Here is an 18,097-nt window from a genome sequence, read left to right on the forward strand (position 1 = left end):
TGCTGGTCTCTGCTCAAGAGAGGTGATGGCTGAGGAGCTGAGAGCTGATAAGTGGGTGCCTTTGCTAGACCATAGAAGGGGAATACAGGTGCAGTTGCCCTGAACTGTGACACCTCTTTCGCCTAACTACTGGTGTCCTTTTTGCTCCACATTTCCTGATGTTTAGACTTTAGTGTAAAATATTACAGATCAGTTGGGGGGAAAGGTTTCAGGATGGGGGAGCAGAATTTCCTGGAGAGCTGGTAAGTCTTCATTAGTTAATGTTTGGAAATGGATTTATGCAGAAAATGAATCACAACAAACACTTTTCAGTATATATATATATATATATATATATATATATATATATATATATATATATATATATATATATATATATATATATATATATATATATATATACACACATACACACACACACCAAGTTTATTTAATTTCAAAATATAACTTGTTTTCTAAAGAAAACGTGATGTGTGCTTTGTGGCATACATTAAAACTACAGCAAACATTTCAGGACACTGTATGTAGATTTGCCACATTCATTTCTGTATCTGTGGGGCTCTTTTTGCTGGTGCTTTCTAGATTATCTCTTTAAAATAGCTCTGAGTGCTACTGCTGCATTGCAGTTAATACAAAAGGAAGCAACATTTAAAAAAACAACAACATTTAAATCCACTTGAGGCATTGATTTCATTTCAGTATTGCAACAGGCTTCAAAATACTCTACAGTTTTAGCTTCTGATCCTAATTTACAGCTGCAAAAGAAAAGAAGAATTTTCACATGCATGTACCAGTAACTAGAACACAAAAACCATATAGGGCCAGATCCTCAGATGGTATAAATAAGTATAGCTCCTCTGACAACAACAGAGCCACCCCAACATACACCACCTGAGAGTCTGGCTGATAAATACACAATGTTCTGTATCTACACGGGGGGCAGGATGGCTCAGTGGTTTGTGCATTGGCCTGCTAAACCCAGGGTTGTGAGTTCAATCCTTAAGGGGGCCACTTAGGGATCTGGGGCAAAATCAGTACTTGGTCCTGCTAGTGAAGGCAGGGGGCTGGACTCAATGACCTTTCAGGGTCCCTTCCAGTTCTAGGAGATAGGTACACACAAGCATAATGTACTGTCTGCAAGAACTATGTTAATTTACCATAATAAATCATTAACTTTAATGGAACTATCCTGATGTGTGCATAACCATAACAGAGTAAATACTATAACCTTTGTCATTCTTCACCTCATCTTCCCTATTGCTTGCTCCTACTCGTGTCACACCTAAAAGTATATTGTAAGATCTTTGGGGAAGGGACCATGTCTTTGAATAAATACTAGTGCCTAGCTCGCTTTTAGCTGTAAAATTTGAAATAAAAGCTGTAAAAATGAGTAATATTTCAAAAAGCATCTGTTTTAATTATGCAACTGATTTACCAAGTTACCTTTAAAAATAGTCACTTTAGAATATACATTTAACTGTACAGTGCCAATAGGTAGAATGATATGTTAACGGTTACTGTTGGAAAGATCAGTCATAGATGGAACATACCCAAATTATACTAATTAAGATTAAGACAAAAATATCCAGCTAAAACATTCTATTATATTATGTGAGCACAGAAAATCTTTCTTAAAGTGAAGTTGAAGTTGTGGGTAGTAGAGCTGCTAGTATAACTCATTTTTTTCAGGATGCTGACAGTTCCAAAAACCTGGGAAAAAATCTGGGTTCAACACCACACAAAAGTTTTTCAGCATGTGGCTAATCAAATAATAACAATAAGAATAAGAATTATTCAATTAAATTGACACAAATTTGCAAAATGTTTCAGTAGATCTAAGTATCTTCATTTTTTTTCTGGAAAAAAGATTCAGCTGAAACATTTTGCCTAGCTTTAGTTGTGAGTACATTTTAGTGGTCAGGTTGTAACCAGGACAGTTTAAAAAAAAATTAATACTTGCCCTCGCAGCTAGACAGAACCTCTCTCATTGGCAGTCTGTAGGAGACAAAAAAGGGGAAGAGAGAAAATGATGTGCAGAAAAGAACAGAAGCTGCAGTATGGTATATAGGCCTAATCTTACAAACACTTTATTCATGGATAACTTTACCCATAGGAGGACTCCCCTTGATCTCATCTTTTTAAAAACAAAGTTCTCTGCACTCATGATCACCAAACTATTAATTACACCTATTGACTTAAATAGGATTATTCAAGTGAGTAAAGTTACTCCCTGTGTGTTTGCAGGATCATGCCTTTTAGAGTAGAAATCAATTTCAATAGATACAGTGATTATGAACTCAGAGAACACATGGGCAGATACAAATTAGTGTGAAGTCTAATTAGTTATACATCAGTATACTATTCACTTTCTTTGGTGAAGGTTTTATGCTATCATTTAAAATACCTGTTTCAGAGCAGTTTCCCTCTTCTGAGAGCAGTATAAAATAGTCCTATTATTATTTAAATCAAACCAGTACAAAATCCATCTATGAGAAACAGACAGAATTCAGGGGTATGGTAGATTAAATATGAAACAACAGCATGTTATTTTAACTATGTCAAATTTACATGGTATATGCATTACTATCTTTTCAGAGATTTTGCATTTGATCTGACTGTGGAAAGTGGCTAAGTAACGTCTTCCCTGTAATTTTTAATCTAGAAAATATTTTAGGAATACAAAAATATAAAAATACAGAAGTATAAAGCAATACTTATTTTTTCCTCTAATATTATGATGTCCTAATAATAGCCTTGCATCACAATGTACTAATAACGATAACTAATTTTCTGCTTCCCTAAAGCGTGTACAAATGTCATTGAAGCTGGCAAAGAGTATTGACCAAATTCTGCTCTATTACATTCTTGTAGACACAGAGTAATTCCATTGATCTCACTGGATTTATTTGAGATTTACATGGATGCAAATGAACATAATTTGTTCCTACTTGCTTTTTTAATGCACACTAGGAGAATGTAGGTCATTGTCCCACTCTAGAGGCTGGTCCATTTAAAAAGATAATGAGCCTGCTACAGTTAACACTCAGGAGTCTTAGTCCTTTAGCTTAACTGGTGGAGGCTCATACTTTTAGTGTTCATTTAAAGGTTCATTATGTTTTCATTTAGCTAAATTGTTACAGAAATGTTGAGTGGACCTAGTGCTGCAGGCTTTGCTCAGTCAGAACTCACTGATGTCAATGGAAGTTTTGCTTCAGGGAGGAATGATACAGTTTGACCCAAAATAGCGTTACCCATTTTTGACCCGAGCAGCCTAGTCAAACGTTCGGGGCCTTGGAATGTTCCAGCTGGGAATAGAAATTGATGATGGAGCCTAGAATTTATTTGGATACAATCTTGTTTATTTACAAGGAATGTACAAAATCCTGCTTCTGAGAACGCAGGAGGAACCAAAGGCAAAAGGAGTAGTTTCTTAGCTTACAGGCCCATGTTTCTTTTCAGCCAGCATCCCTGACCTAGAACCTCTCTCTAGGTTTCTTTCAGGGTTGCATCATGCTTAAAGGCTTCTGCTTGGATTTCATCAGGCTGTCTCTGTCTCTCTCTGGTTCTGTGTTCCACCTTCCCTCCCATGCCACTCAGCCACAGAAAGCCAAAGCCCCTCCACCCACACAGTCCAAAACTCCTGGGCAGGTGCACATAACCCTTTTGTTTTAGGTGTGGGATTGGGATTAATTTATCATTACACTTAGGTTAATTGAAGGATGCATTCATGCACCCATTATTCTAAAGGAAGTTTTAACTCACCCCATAACAAGGTTTCACCCAGTTCATAACAATATTTTATCAAAATAAGGAGTAAAAAAAATACAGTTCACATTCTGGAGACCATTGTGCTTAGGGGTATCTCATGGGGTTGAGGGCAGGTTTGTTTGTTGCGTTGGGTTGTGTTTTGTGGGGGTGTATTACAGCTACTCTTTGTCCCGCTATCTGATACCATATATTACCTAAATCCATTATTGTGGTCTCCACAATACTATGTATGAACACCTTACTGCTTACTAGTCCCTTATATACCGCTGTGGAGCCCAAACTCCACAGATCAGCAGCAGCAGTGCTATGAAGGCTGCCCTACCCCCAGATCCTCAGTAGGAGATGCTGACCTCACATGCACTCCAGGAATCCTGGCTGGCTATAGAGCAGGCAGAAAATCCCACCCCTAATTCCTGCTGCCAACTCTCCTCTGTCTGGTGGGTGAGATTGTCTTTTTGGAAAGTGTAGACTACAGAAGAGGGCATGTGCTGTGCTGCAGGACACAGCAGGCTGAAGGGCTGAGCTTGGGGCTGCGGACAGGTCCAGGGAACCTGTCTGAATCTGTGAGCTCTATGAGCCTGCTTTGCACATAAGAATCAGACAGAGTCCAAAGCAAATTAACCCAGAACTAAAGAGCTGAGGTGGAAGAGGCAGCCAAGATTGTGACTGGTGGAAGCAGAGTTCCTTTTAGGCATTTGAAATGTATGCTATACTCCCACTGCCTCTCTGCAATGACACCGAGGGTTTCTACATGCTAATTCCTGGTGCGATTCCTGGGTGAATTCCTGCCTCACTAGACAGAGTTGGGAACAACCTGGTGGAGAGGGGAGGCCCCAGCACACGGCTGTATAGAGTCTACTGCAGTAGCCTTTATCAACACAAAAAAGGCATCTGAGCTGGCCTGCGTCATGGAAACCCAGTTTGTTGATACTGCAGGTCCAGTGCTCACTCATCTTGTCTGCCCCCTGGCTACTCATTTCACCACAAACCTAGGCTTGTACAGGATGTAGGAGTAGTAGCTATTCCAGCCTAGCCTCAAGTGCAAGAGAGGTCAGCTGGAGACAAAAAAAAAATGGTCTCTTAAATCTACACTTTGGCACTGAAATTAGGCACTCTAGAGTGATAGGTTTTGCCTAACTCTTGGATTTTTCAGACAACGTAGGTAATTAGGGGCGTAACTGCTATCATTTGTACCCACCGTTAATTGTTAGAAAGCACTACGCCTCTAAAACTGGAGTTTGGGTTAAAAATTTGAAAATTTTAAAAACTTGGTCCATATTACGTCTATTATATGATGGCCACATCTTACCCTTTGTAAAATTCCATATATATAGATCCTATTGATTATTATGAATAATTAATGGTGGTCTTTGACCTGGAACATCCCTTAGGTAAATAAAGATTGAGGCTATGTCTACATTACAGACTTCCGGTAGTACCACTATGTTGGTTAGATGTCAATCATACCTTTCACATCCCTGACCGAAATAGCTGTGCTGGCAGAAGTCTGTAGTGAAGATGCAGCTGCACCATCAAAGCTGCGCTTTTACCACTTATAGCGTGTTTTGCTCATGTGGGGCTGAAATAAGTTATACCAATACATAGTGCAGCTTTACCAGTATAGTTACATCTGCACTAGAAGCGCTTTGCTGGTATAGTATACTGGTATTCCTATACCGGTAAAGTACCCTGTAGGCATGTCCTAAGAGTAATGCACTGTGGCCTGTATTCACATTTTCATAGGTTTTATACATTACACAGCTTTTCACATTAAATTCAGTCATGAAATGTTGTCAGTGGCTCCAATGGGAGCAGGACTGGGCCTCCTTTTTTAAAGTCTCATGAATGACTGACATGCTGGGTTAGATCCTGGCTCCAGAGAAGTCAATGTAGCCAGGATTTGCCGTGTGTGTGTGTGTGTGTGTGTGTGTGTGTGTGTGTTGAGACCTCATCTAACAGGATGCTAGATGTCCAATAATTACTGTAGATGCTTTAGGGTATGTCTACAGTGCAATGTAAGCCCAAGGTTCAAACTCAGGCTCAAACCTTATCCCCTTTCCATCTACACACAAATCACTCACAGCCAACCGACAGCTCAGACTTACGGTCCCAGGACCTCATGGAGTCTGTCTACGCAGCAAAGAAAAACTTGCAGTTGGCTTATGCCACCTGACTCGGGCTCATGGGGCTCAGTCTGTGGGGCTGTTTCATTGTTGTGTAGACATCTGGGCTCAGGCCCGAACTCTGGGACCCTCCCCCCCAATAAAGTCCTAGAATCCAGGCTCCAGACCAAGCCCAGAAGTCTACACAACAATGATACAATCCCGCAGTCCAAGCCCTGAGAGCCTGAGTCAGCTGATGCAGGCCAATCAGGGTTGTCTAATCACAGTGTAGACATATCCATTGAGATCACAGACAGAATAACAAACGCATTAACTCAGGAAAGATCATAAGTATCAAAGGTGTCTTTATGACGGAAATTGGTTAAAGGACTTAATTATAACAGAATTCCAAGGCCTTCTATGTTTTAATATAATGATAATAAGCACACGTGCTCAACGCCTGCAGAAGCTTTATAATTCCATGTGGATATGGTTTTCAGAGACTGAATAGCCAGACTCAATTCAAGGTATTATTAGACTAACTATAATATAATATGTGGTCCTGTGGCAGCTTTAAGACTAACAGAAGTATTGGAGCATAAGCTTTTGTGGGTGAATGCCCACTTCATCAGACGCAAGTAATGGAAATTTCCAGCATGAGGTTGATAGATTTCCATTCCATGCATTTAGCCGTATGGAATGGAAATCTATCAACCTCATGCTGGAAATTTCCATTACTTGCATCTGATGAAGTGGGCATTCACCCACGAAAGCTTATGCTCCAATACTTAAATTAAATAAAATAAATATAAATTAATGGAGATATCCCATCTCCTAGAACTGAAAGGGACCTTGAAAGGTCATTGAGTCCAGCCCCCGGCCTTCACTAGCAGGACCAAGTACTGATTTTGCCCCAGATCCCCAAGTGGCCCCCTCAAGGATTGAACTCACAACCCTGGGTTTAGCAGGCCAATGCTCAAAACACTGAGCTATCCCTCCCCGCTAGGGAGGAAGGGGACACCCGCCTAGCCAGCCAGATCAGCCGAATCAACCCTAACGATCAATGGGGTGACAGATGTCGCAGCCGGATCGCCCTCACATCCGAAGACTTCTGTTAGTCTTAAAGGTGCCACAGGACCACAGATTCAGACTAACATGGCTACCCCTCTGATACTTGACACCATGCAAGGCACTGCATTTAGCCGTATGGAATGGAAATCTATAATATAATATGTGCATCATAACCCTGGCAGACTATAAATTGGGGCACAGTAACATATGATAACTAATTAGCATTACTGGTGTACCTCTTAGCTGGTTTTCGCAGGAGTATCCCTCATGTCCACTCTGAGTGAAAAGCGCTCACTGCAAAGAGGGCTTTCGCTGTCTGGAAGTTTTCCTTTGCTTGTCTTTTTGCTTTCACAGGTGGGAGGCAGAGCTGATTTACTTGGTGCTGCTACAGAATGAAACTAAAGTTGCATGAAAAATAGAACACAGTTATTCTGAATCGAGCTTGGAACCTTTTTTTAAATTAATACTTCTCTTTGGGGAAAATAAAATGCGTTACAAAATGAGGGGCTGGCAACCACGCACAATCTGCCCCTTCAAAAAAAAATAAGACAAAGATGTTGGTGTTTCCTACAGCACCAGACTATTCAAACTTCCTTATTCTCATGCTGATACAATTGATTTCTTCTCATCATATCATGTGTCTTTTTTTTTTAAGTATGTAGTTATAGATGATTTTAGATATAGAGAACCATACTGCTGAGAGCAGAGACGGGAGACAGCAGGGTCTGGGGTGCTCATTACAGCAGAAAGAGCAATGTTGGCCCTGTCAGTTGACTGACACACACCCATAATTAGTCTATACTATTAGGAAAGGGTGGTGGTGTGTTTCTTACTTTCTAAAAAAGTAGTAGTAAAAAAGACGGTTACTCACCGTTGTAACTGTTGTTCTTCGAGATGTGTTGCTCATATCCATTCCATTAGGTGTGTGCGCGCCGCGTGCACGATCGTCGGAAGATTTTCTACCCTAGCAACACCGGCGGGTCGGCTGTGGAGCCCCCTAGAGTGGCGCCTTCATGGCGCTGAATATATACCCCAGCCGACCCGGCGCCCCCTCAGTTCCTTCTTGCCGGCTACTCCGACAGTGGGGACGGGGGGCGGGTTTGGAATGGATATGAGCAACACATCTCGAAGAACAACAGTTACAACGGTGAGTAACCGTCTTTTCTTCTTCGAGTGCTTGCTCATATCCATTCCATTAGGTGACTCCCAAGCCCAACTTAGGTGGTGGGGTCGGAGTGAGACATTGCTGTGTGCAAAACCGCTGATCCGAAAGCAGCATCGTCTCTGGACTGCTGCACTAGTGCATAGTGAGCTGTAAATGTTTGGACTGATGACCAAACCGCTGCTCTACAAATGTCCTGGATCGGAACTTGTGCCAGGAAAGCCGTCGAGGAAGCCTGGGCCCTCGTGGAGTGAGCGGTGAGGTGCGGTGCTGAGACACCTGCCAGGTCATAGCAAGTCCGGATGCAAGACGTAATCCAGGAGGATAGGCGTTGTGAGGAGACCGGTGAGCCTTTCATTCGGTCGGCCACTGCAACGAAGAGTTGTGTCGTCTTTCTAAAGTGCTTTGTGCGGTCAATATAGAAGGCCAGGGCCCTTCGTACGTCCAGGGAATGCAAACGTTGATCCTGGCGAGTGGCATGTGGTTTGGGATGAAAGACCGGGAGAAAGATGTCCTGGTTGATATGAAAAGGAGAAACCACCTTAGGGAGAAAGGCAGGATGTGGACGAAGCTGCACTTTATCCTTATGGAAAACTGTATAAGGGGGCTCGGATGTAAGCGCCCTGAGTTCAGAAACGCGCCTTGCTGAGGTGATGGCTACAAGGAAGGCTGTCTTCCAGGATAGGTACAAAAGTGAACAGGTGGCCAGTGGCTCGAATGGAGGACCTGTGAGCTTGGAGAGAACCAGGTTGAGGTCCCACGTCTGAACGGGCTGACGTTGTTGTGGGTACATCCGGTCTAAGCCCTTGAGGAATCTAACGACCATCGGGTTAGAGAATACCGAGGACGCGAGTTCCCCTGGGTGAAAGGCCGATATAGCGGCCAGGTGAACTCTAATTGAAGATATCGCCAACCCCTGCTGTTTTAGGGAGAGGAGATATTCCAAAATGAGAGGAATGGGTGCCTGCAACGGGGACATGGCTCGTTGTTCGCACCAACAGGAGAACCGCTTCCACTTGGCCAGGTACGTGGTGCGTGTTGAGGGCTTCCTACTGCTCAGCAGAATCTGTTGGACAGAGTGCGAGCATTGCTGCTCTGCCTGGGTGAACCATGGAGCAGCCACGCCGTGAGGTGGAGTGATTGCAGGTCGGGGTGACGCAGCCGGCCGTGGTCCTGAGAGATGAGATCCGGACACAACGGAAGCGGGATCGGTGTCTGAACCGAGAGTTCCAACAGTGTGGTGTACCAATGTTGTCTCGGCCACGCTGGAGCGACCAGAATTACCTGTGCCTGGTCTCTGCGCAATTTGAGCAGTACCTTGTGGACCAGAGGAAACGGAGGGAAGGCATAAAACAGGTGGTCTTTCCAGGGAAGGAGAAACGCATCCGAGAGGGAGCCCGGAGCTCGACCTTGTAGGGAGCAGAACACGTGGCACTTCCTGTTGTCTCGAGATGCAAACAGGTCTATCTGGGGAAACCCCCACTTTTGGAAGATGGAATGTATGATGTCCGGACGGATAGACCACTCCTGCGTCTGGAAGGACCTGCTGAGTCGGTCCGCTAGAGTGTTCTGGACTCCAGGGAGGAACGACGCCGTGAGATGGATTGAGTGGGCGATGCAGAAGTCCCACAGGCGAATGGCCTCTTGGCATAGAATTGACGAACGTGCTCCTCCTTGCTTGTTGATGTAAAACATGGCCGTGGTGTTGTCGATGAGAACTAACACACATCGGCCACGTAGGAGGTTGAGAAATGCCTGGCACGCCAGGCGCACCGCCATCAGTTCCCGAACATTGATGTGCAGGGCTAGCTGGGGTGCAGTCCACAGGCCCTGGGTATGGTGTTCGTTGAGATGGGCGCCCCAACCCAGAGATGAAGCGTCTGTGACCAGGTGCAGAGAGGGTTGTGGGGCGTGAAATGGCATCCCCTCGCAGACCACATTGTGATCTAGCCACCAGGTGAGGGAGGTCAGGACCGAGATCGGGACCGTGACCACCATGTTCAGGCTATCCCGATGTGGTCGAAATATTGACGACACCCAGGTCTGGAGTGGGCGAAGCCGAAGTCTGGCATGCCTGGTTACGTACGTGCAGGAAGCCATGTGACCCAGCAGGGTAAGGCACGACCTCACCGTGGTAGTTGGGAACGTCTGGAGCCCTTGAATGAGGCTCGTGATGGTGCCAAATCGGTTGTCTGGCAGGATGGCTTGTGCACGCCTGGAGTCTAGAACTGCGCCTATGAATTCTATTCTCTCGGTAGGTTCTAGAGTGGATTTGTCCTTGTTGAGTAGGATGCCCAACTCGTTGAATGTGTGCACTATTATGTGGACGTGAGCTTGAACTTGCTCCTTGGTGCGACCGCGTACCAGCCAGTCGTCTAGGTACGGGAACACCTGTATCCCTTGCCGACGAAGGTACGCTGCCACGACAGCCATACATTTCGTGAACACTCTTGGGGCCGAGGATAGGCCGAAGGGAAGGACTGCAAATTGGTAGTGCACCGCGTTTACCACGAATCGCAGGAAGCGTCTGTGAGGTGGGTAAATTGAGATGTGAAAGTATGCGTCTTTCATGTCGAGGGCGGCGAACCAGTCTCCAGGATCGAGGGAAGGGATAATGGCCCGCAGAGAGACCATGCGGAACTTCAACTTTACTACGAATTTGTTGAGTCCGCGCAAGTCCAAGATGGGCCGCAGACCTCCTTTGGACTTGGGGATCAGGAAGTAACGGGAATAAAATCCCCTGCCCCTTAACTCTATCGGAACCTCCTCTATGGCCCCCATGGCCAGGAGCGTAGAAACCTCCTGTATAAGAAGTTGCTCGTGAGAAGGGTCCCTGAAGAGGGACGGGGAAGGGAGGTGGGAGGGGGGGATAGAAGAAAACTGGATAGCGTATCCCCTCTCCACCGTGCGGAGGACCCAACAGTCCGAAGTTATAAGGGACCAAGCGCGGTGGAAGTGGGAGAGACGATCCTGAAAGGAGGGGGCTGGATCCTGGGGGATGACTGGGGCGCCGTCCTCGACCGCACCTTCAAAAGTTCTGTCTAGGACCTGAAGGTGGTCTTGGTGGCCCCTGGTTCTGACCGGGTTGAGGGCCAGCCCATCTTCTCCTACCACCTCGCCCTCGCCTCCGGGCCGAGTCTTGTCTCTGACGAGGCGGGGGGGGTAGAAGCGCTGAGGCTGCGGCCTAAATGGTCTGCGCTGAGGGCCCACAACATGCATCCCCAGGGAGCGCATGATTGTTCTCGAGTCCTTGAGGCTCTGCAGGCGAGAGTCCGTCTTGTCCGAGAACAATCCATGTCCCTCAAAGGGCAGATCCTGTAGGGTTTGCTGCAGCTCCGGAGGCAAACCCGAAACCTGAAGCCAGGAGATCCTGCGCATAGCGATACCCGAAGCCAGGGTCCTCGCAGCTGAGTCTGCTATGTCCAAGGAGGCCTGCAAGGAGGTCCGAGCCACCTTCTTGCCCTCCTCTACCATGGCCCCAAACTCTTCCCTGGACTCTTGGGGAATCAACTCCTTAAACTTTCCCATAGAGTTCCAGGAGTTGAAATTGTAGCGGCTCAGTAGCGCCTGTTGGTTTGCCGCTCTAAGTTGTAGCCCTCCGGCTGAGTATACCTTACGGCCGAACAAATCGAGCCGCTTAGCCTCTTTTGATTTAGGCGCTGCAGCCTGCTGGCCGTGGCGCTCTCGTGCGTTCACTGATTCCACCACCAGTGAACACGGTTGGGGGTGGGTATACAAGTACCCATAGTCCTTAGATGGGACAAAGTACTTCCTTTCCACCCCTCTCGCTGTGGGTGGGATAGAGGCAGGAGTTTGCCATATCGTATCCGCATTGATTTGTATCGTGCGGATCAGGGGTAACGCTACCCTCGATGGGGCATCCGCTCCAAGGATATTCACGATCGGGTCGTGCACCTCCACTATCTCCTCCGCCTGCAGGTCCATATTACGGGCCATCCTGCGCAGAAGATCCTGGTGAGCCTGAAGATCTATTGGAGGTGGGCCTGTGCACGATGTGCCCGCCACTGCCTCATCCGGAGAAGAAGAGGAAGATGCCTCCGGTGGAACAGGATCCAAGGGCTGGTCCTGGTCTCTCTGTTCCTGGGCTGGAGCATCACCTGCGCCTGGGTCCAGGGCGTCAGGTGGTGCGGACACAGAAGCCTCCATGCCCCCTGGCGGAGGCCGCGAAATGGTGGACTCCGGGGCCCCTCTGATGGAGTGATCGGAGCGAGAGGTCGAAGCAATTGGAGCCCCTTGCGCCTGATGGTACGCCCACGGGGTCCAAAACGACCAGTGAGATGGGCCATGAGAATGGTCCTCTGCCATCTCCTGCCAATGGCCCAAGTCCTGTTCCTCGGCTTGCCCCTGAGGGGGGTATGCCGATCTCGAGAGGTCCTCCGAGGAGTGGGACTCCGATCTCGATGGCCACGGCGGTGCCGAGAGCGTCGAGACGATTCCGATTGGCTGCGGTGCCGCACGGTGCCGGTCCGGAGATGATCTATCTCTACGCGGTGCCGGCGATCGGTGCCGGGACCGCGACCGGTGCCGATGACCTCGTCGGTGCCGGGAGTCGGATCTGGACCTCGACGAGGACCTGGAGTATGCCCGGTGCCGGGAGCAGCCTCTCGACGTCGAGCGTCGACCGTAGCGGTGCCGAGAACTACGTCTCGACGTTGATCGGTGCCGACGATCATAGCGGTGCCGAGACGTAGAGCGGTGCCGCGAAGAAGATCTTGGCCGCGAGTACGACCGGTGCCGAGGCGATATTCGGTGCCGGGACTGCGAGCGGCGTGGGGACCTGCTTCGGGACCTGGATCGGTGCCGAGGTTCCAGCCCTTGCGATGGAGGGCGCATCAAGGCAGGTTTCCCCCTCGACTGGACCGGGCGAGTCAACGGTGCAGTCGGTGCCGGTGGTTGAGGCGGTGCCGGCTCCGTGAGAGCTATTAAGTCTCTCGCCGCCGCGAAGGTCCCTGGAGTCGACGGGAGGCACTGTATCACCGCCGGTCTCGGTGGAGACGCTATCTGCACCGGACTCAACGGCCTCGGCGCCGGAGTCGACGGTGCTGGAGGCACCTGTTTCCGGTGCTCCACCGGCGGACGCGGCTCTACCCCCGGCACTGGGGGAGCCGGCGTCTTCGGCACGGATGTCCCCGTCTTATGGGCTTTTTTATGCCCCGGGGATAATGACCGGCGCCGAGGCACTGCTTGCGGTGCCGACGAGGTCCGGTGCCGGGGAGGCTTGTCTGACGCCACTCGCGTGGTCGTCATAGCCGGTGCCGCCGGGGCACTGCGCACCGAGGTGCTAGGTGCCGGGGCCTGACTTGTAGATGGAGCGTCCGGACTAAGTGCCGCCTCCATCAGGAGTTGCCGGAGCCGAAAGTCCCGCTCCTTCTTGGTCCTTGGTCTGAAGGCCTTACAGATCTTGCACTTGTCTGTTTGATGGGACTCTCCCAGGCACTTCAGACAGGAGTCGTGCGGGTCGCTCGTGGGCATAGGCTTAGCGCAGGAGGCGCACTGCTTGAAGCCGGGAGCGTTGGGCATGAGCCCGGCCCCGCGGCCGGGGGAGAAAGGGGGAGACGACCCCCTTAATCCCCTGAACTACTTAGAACAACTAGAACAACTTTTAAACTATTTAACTATTTAACTATAAACACTAGAACTATAACTATAACTGTGATACAACAAACTAAGCTAGGGAGAGTGGAGAACAGCTAAGCAGCGCTCCACAGTTCCAACGACCGTCAGGGGCGGTAAGAAGGAACTGAGGGGGCGCCGGGTCGGCTGGGGTATATATTCAGCGCCATGAAGGCGCCACTCTAGGGGGCTCCACAGCCGACCCGCCGGTGTTGCTAGGGTAGAAAATCTTCCGACGATCGTGCACGCGGCGCGCACACACCTAATGGAATGGATATGAGCAAGCACTCGAAGAAGAACAGACGCTTAATTCCTGCAACTTTAAACATACTGGTCCAGGTCCTGGCTCCTCTTTCTCACTGCAGTGAAAAGGAGGCAGAAAGCTGCATAACTCTCCAGATGGGGATTTCCCGGGGTAGGGTGAGTCTCCAGGTAATAGGAGGCAAGGCCACAGTGCTGCTGCATTCCAGCAAGATGCCATCCAGCAGAATGTCCCAAGGGAGCCATTACCAGTCAGTGCAACTTAAAAGAGTGCTCAGGTTGCTCGAAGTTGCACCAGGGCCAGGTCCTGGCCAGCTGCAGGATTGGGGTCCTAAAGGTGGGATAAAGGGACTATCTCCTGCACCACCACCAACTTCTATCACTTTCTTGGTCCCTGGCAAGGCACCTTATGGAAGAGGACACCTCTGTCCATATCCTTCTGACTGAGGCTGAATGGGAGGACTCTAGGCACACCTTGTACTCTTTCTACTTCTTCCTAGGCATTGAAGAACTTTGCTCTCTCCCAGGAGGGCCTTTGTGAAGTTAGCCAGCCCACAGTCCACAAGTTACATCATTGTGTTAAAAATAAGATTTATTAACAAGTGAGAGAAAATCAAATTGGGGCTGGGGCGCTGAGTGGGTTGACCCTGGGAGAGCTGAGAGTCAGGGTGCCCCTTGTTCCCTCCGAGGACTGGCTGCTCAAACTCCAATCTGGGGCTGGACAGACAGCACTGGTGGGAAAAAATTCAACTTGCAGGACTCAGTGCAGCAGCAGTTTAGCCCTCCCTGCTCTCCTCCTCCTCTTACTCTGCTGAAGAGTATGGCAAGAGGGAGAAGGGAATTTGCAGGTCATGTGCTCCTAGTGGCATTGTTAGGGGAGATAGGTAATGTAAAGTAAAGGACCCAGTCTTGCAGCAGCAAGAACGGCTCAATAGCAGCCTTAGCGAAGGTTGAAAATTTTAGCAAGGGCTTGTCTACAAAACCCCACAGTTCATATTTCAGGGTGTGGACTGCAGTGTGCACTGGCCTGCATGAACTAAATGGTACCTAGATCCTGTTTAAAGAGGACACATTAACACAAACTAGCTACCTTTCAGTTCCCACCTGCAGCATCCACATGGGGGAATTAAAGCACAGCAGGCTAGTGTGTGCTGCAGTTCATCCATCCATACTGTGGGCTGTGTAGATATAACCTAAGCAGAGCTTTGCATTTTTGGGCTGGCCTGAGAAACAATATTTTGTGCACCCTCTCTCCTCCCAAGCCGTAAGGTTGCTGTCCACCATTATCACATCTTTCTGCACACGGCTGACTTGATAATCTGGGGGAGAACTAGCAAGATAATATTTGGCATACACACCCCCAAATGTCACTGACTCATTTTCCATGAAAGTGTGAGTACAAGTGAGAGGGAGGGGTCTTTATATTTCCCAGCCTCCTGGAGCAGAAGTAGAGTCCACGGATTAAATGGAAACTAAGATGCTCTATCATATGCTCCGAAGCTAGGTTCTGTTAACAAAACAAATGATCATGCAAGCCCTCAGGTGATACCTCCAATGCATCAATGTTTCATCTCCATCAACCACCCAATATGTTTCAAACCAGTAAGGAAGCCATGTATTTGGTGGTAATTATAGGCAAGTGCCATCTCATTCATTTTATTCCCAGCTCATCTTTAACACTTTCTAATAGACTAGAATTTTCTTTCTTCACTGATAAATTAAATGAGCTGGGTTAATCGATATACAAATAACAGCCAGGGATGATCCTATTTCTGTTATAAGACTTATCTGAAAGGGTTTGGTATAATTACCAAAATTGTGTGGATAATATAATGAGGCTTCAGTAGTCAATATCCATTCATCTACTGTCATTGACTTCATACTGCAGTGAATATTTAGCTATTCCTCGAAGTTAGTTATGCTTTATGTGAATTTCTAAAACAACACTAAGACCTCCAACTTTCCTTCTTAATTAAGAATGTTCAGTTTGATTTCAAAGTTTATATTACATAATATATTGTATTACATCTGGTATTCAGTTTCATTTCATTACAGCTTACATCTGGTATTTAATTAGATTATACAGATTTATTTCAACATCAAGACTGTGATTTTAAATTCATGTTGACAACCCTGTTACAAACAAGCTGATCTCTTTGGGTAGTGTGGCCTAGTGGATAGAGCACTAGACTGGGTCTCAGGATACCTGGTTTCTATTCCCAGCTCAGCCACTGGCCCCTGGGTGACTTTGGGTCAGTTACTTCCCCTCTCTGTGCCTCTGTTTCTCTATCTATAAAATGTGAATAATGATATTGATCTCCTTTTTAAACATGCTTTGAGATCTACTGATGAAATGCACTATATAAGAGCTAGGTAATATTATTATGCTCTGTCCCAAGAGCAGCATGCAGAGGATAGCATCAGCTCTCATTTGAAGTGTGTATAATCTGGGATGGTAGGCATTAGGTTCACACATCTTAGAGAGGGAAAAGACCTATATTAGTTCATTAAACCCATTCCCCAGCAAATTCAAGACCTAGTCCACCCAATACTTATACTACACTGTTACGGAATTTTACCTTAGCTAAGGAAATGGTGCTGGGCAACACATGCTGTAGTGAGCTGTTGTCCCCTGTATTTTAAAAGAGGGTACGGTAGGTGTTCTCCCATATTCAACATGTTCACACACCCAAGGAGCTGCTGTAAAAGCAATATCTTCTGGCATTTAGAACAGGAGCTACTATTTTACCACAGTCACTGTAGAGTGTGAATTCCTGGGTTTTCAAATGAAGCTCACTGTATATGTTTTACTAGTTCCCATTCCAAGTCATTTAACCTTCCACAAGCACAAATCAGAAACATGGAACACAATGCTACCTGAGCTTCTTGAAGAACACAGGATCCAAAACCACACTATATGTGTTTGTTAATAGCAGTGAAACACAACCATTTACACAGTCCATGTGTCGGGCCAAAATCCTTTCTGCAGGTACACTTTCTGTACCTCTGAGGCCAACATATGTTATGTTTAACTGCAAAAGCCATTCTGAGCTGGTGCTCATAGATAGCATGCCTGTAGTTATAAAATGCAAATGTCATTCAGTTACCTCCTTGGAGCTGAGTGCTTCGTTTTCTGGAATAGGCACTATGGGATGACTGGGCTGCAGAGCCGAGATGCCAAGGATGTCATGAGAGAGAGAGAGAGAGAGAGAAAGTGAAAAAATATGCAGTTATGAGTTAAATTTTAGTAGCCATCAGAACAACATGATCAAAGCGCCTCAACAACTAATGTGCACAGAGCAGCTAAGCACGCAGTTCCCATTGACCTTCAATGGGAGCTGGGCACCTAATTGCTCTTAGGGTATGTCTACACTGCAAGTGAAGGTGTGATTGTAGCATGGATGGGAGTACCATAAGGTGACCAGATAGTAAGTGTGAAAAATCAGGACGGGATGGGGGGTAATAGGCGCCTATATAAGAAAAATCCCCAAATATCGGGACTGTCCCTATGAAATCGGGACCTCTGGTTACCCTTCCATACCCATACTAGCTAGATTAAAGCATAGGTACTAGTAGTAGACTAAAATGGCGGTACAGGTTTCAGCATGGGCTAGCTGCCTGAGTATAAGCCATGGGGGGAGCGGGGACACTAGATATGTGCTCAGGTTGCTAGCCAGCTTGTGTCACTGTGTCTGTATCACTATTGTTATCCATGCTAGCTACATTACAGCTAGCATGGGGTATGCCTATCTGTGCTACAATCACACCTTCACTCTCTGTGCAGAGGTACCCTTTGTTCCTTTGAAAATCCCTGGCCCAAGATATAGGCTAGTTTCCATCTAATCAAATTGACATACAATTTTAAAAAGCACTCGTCACTCTGAAATGACTGTCAGAATCCTAGCAAGGACAAATGCCTATGTAAAGGGAAGGTTTAGTATGGGAAAATGCACATATAAGTACTTAGAACGCTAATCATTGTATTTCCAACACTTAGCATGTATACCTTCCTAAACAGCTCCCAAGAGTGCTCTCCTTAACGTTGGCTTTCAAAGACACCAGTCTTATAATTCTTTAACTAAAAATGCCATTGAACAAT

The 18,097-nt window shown here is 47.0% G+C and overlaps 1 protein-coding gene across 10 annotated transcripts in view; it reads right to left on the bottom strand.

The window, feature by feature from the left end:
* Positions 1 to 411: 411 nt before the first annotated feature.
* The window catches only part of MLIP (muscular LMNA interacting protein), a 173,445-nt gene continuing 155,759 nt past the window's right edge, over positions 412 to 18,097 (bottom strand). For 8 of the 10 annotated variants that reach the window (XM_054023337.1, XM_054023334.1, XM_054023336.1 and 5 more), the window contains 4 exons: positions 17,106 to 17,159; positions 7,178 to 7,339; positions 1,961 to 1,995; positions 412 to 755 (listed from right to left, as the gene is read on the bottom strand). In XM_054023337.1, the coding sequence (XP_053879312.1) occupies positions 7,181 to 7,339; positions 17,106 to 17,159 (213 nt within the window). In that variant the 3' untranslated portion in view covers positions 412 to 755; positions 1,961 to 1,995; positions 7,178 to 7,180. The remainder of the gene's footprint in view (positions 756 to 1,960; positions 1,996 to 7,177; positions 7,340 to 17,105; positions 17,160 to 18,097) is intronic. The other 2 variants (XR_008444439.1, XR_008444440.1) reach the window with 1 other exon arrangement.

Source organism: Malaclemys terrapin, chromosome 3 (assembly GCF_027887155.1).
Source record: "Malaclemys terrapin pileata isolate rMalTer1 chromosome 3, rMalTer1.hap1, whole genome shotgun sequence".
NCBI lineage: Eukaryota > Metazoa > Chordata > Testudines > Emydidae > Malaclemys > Malaclemys terrapin.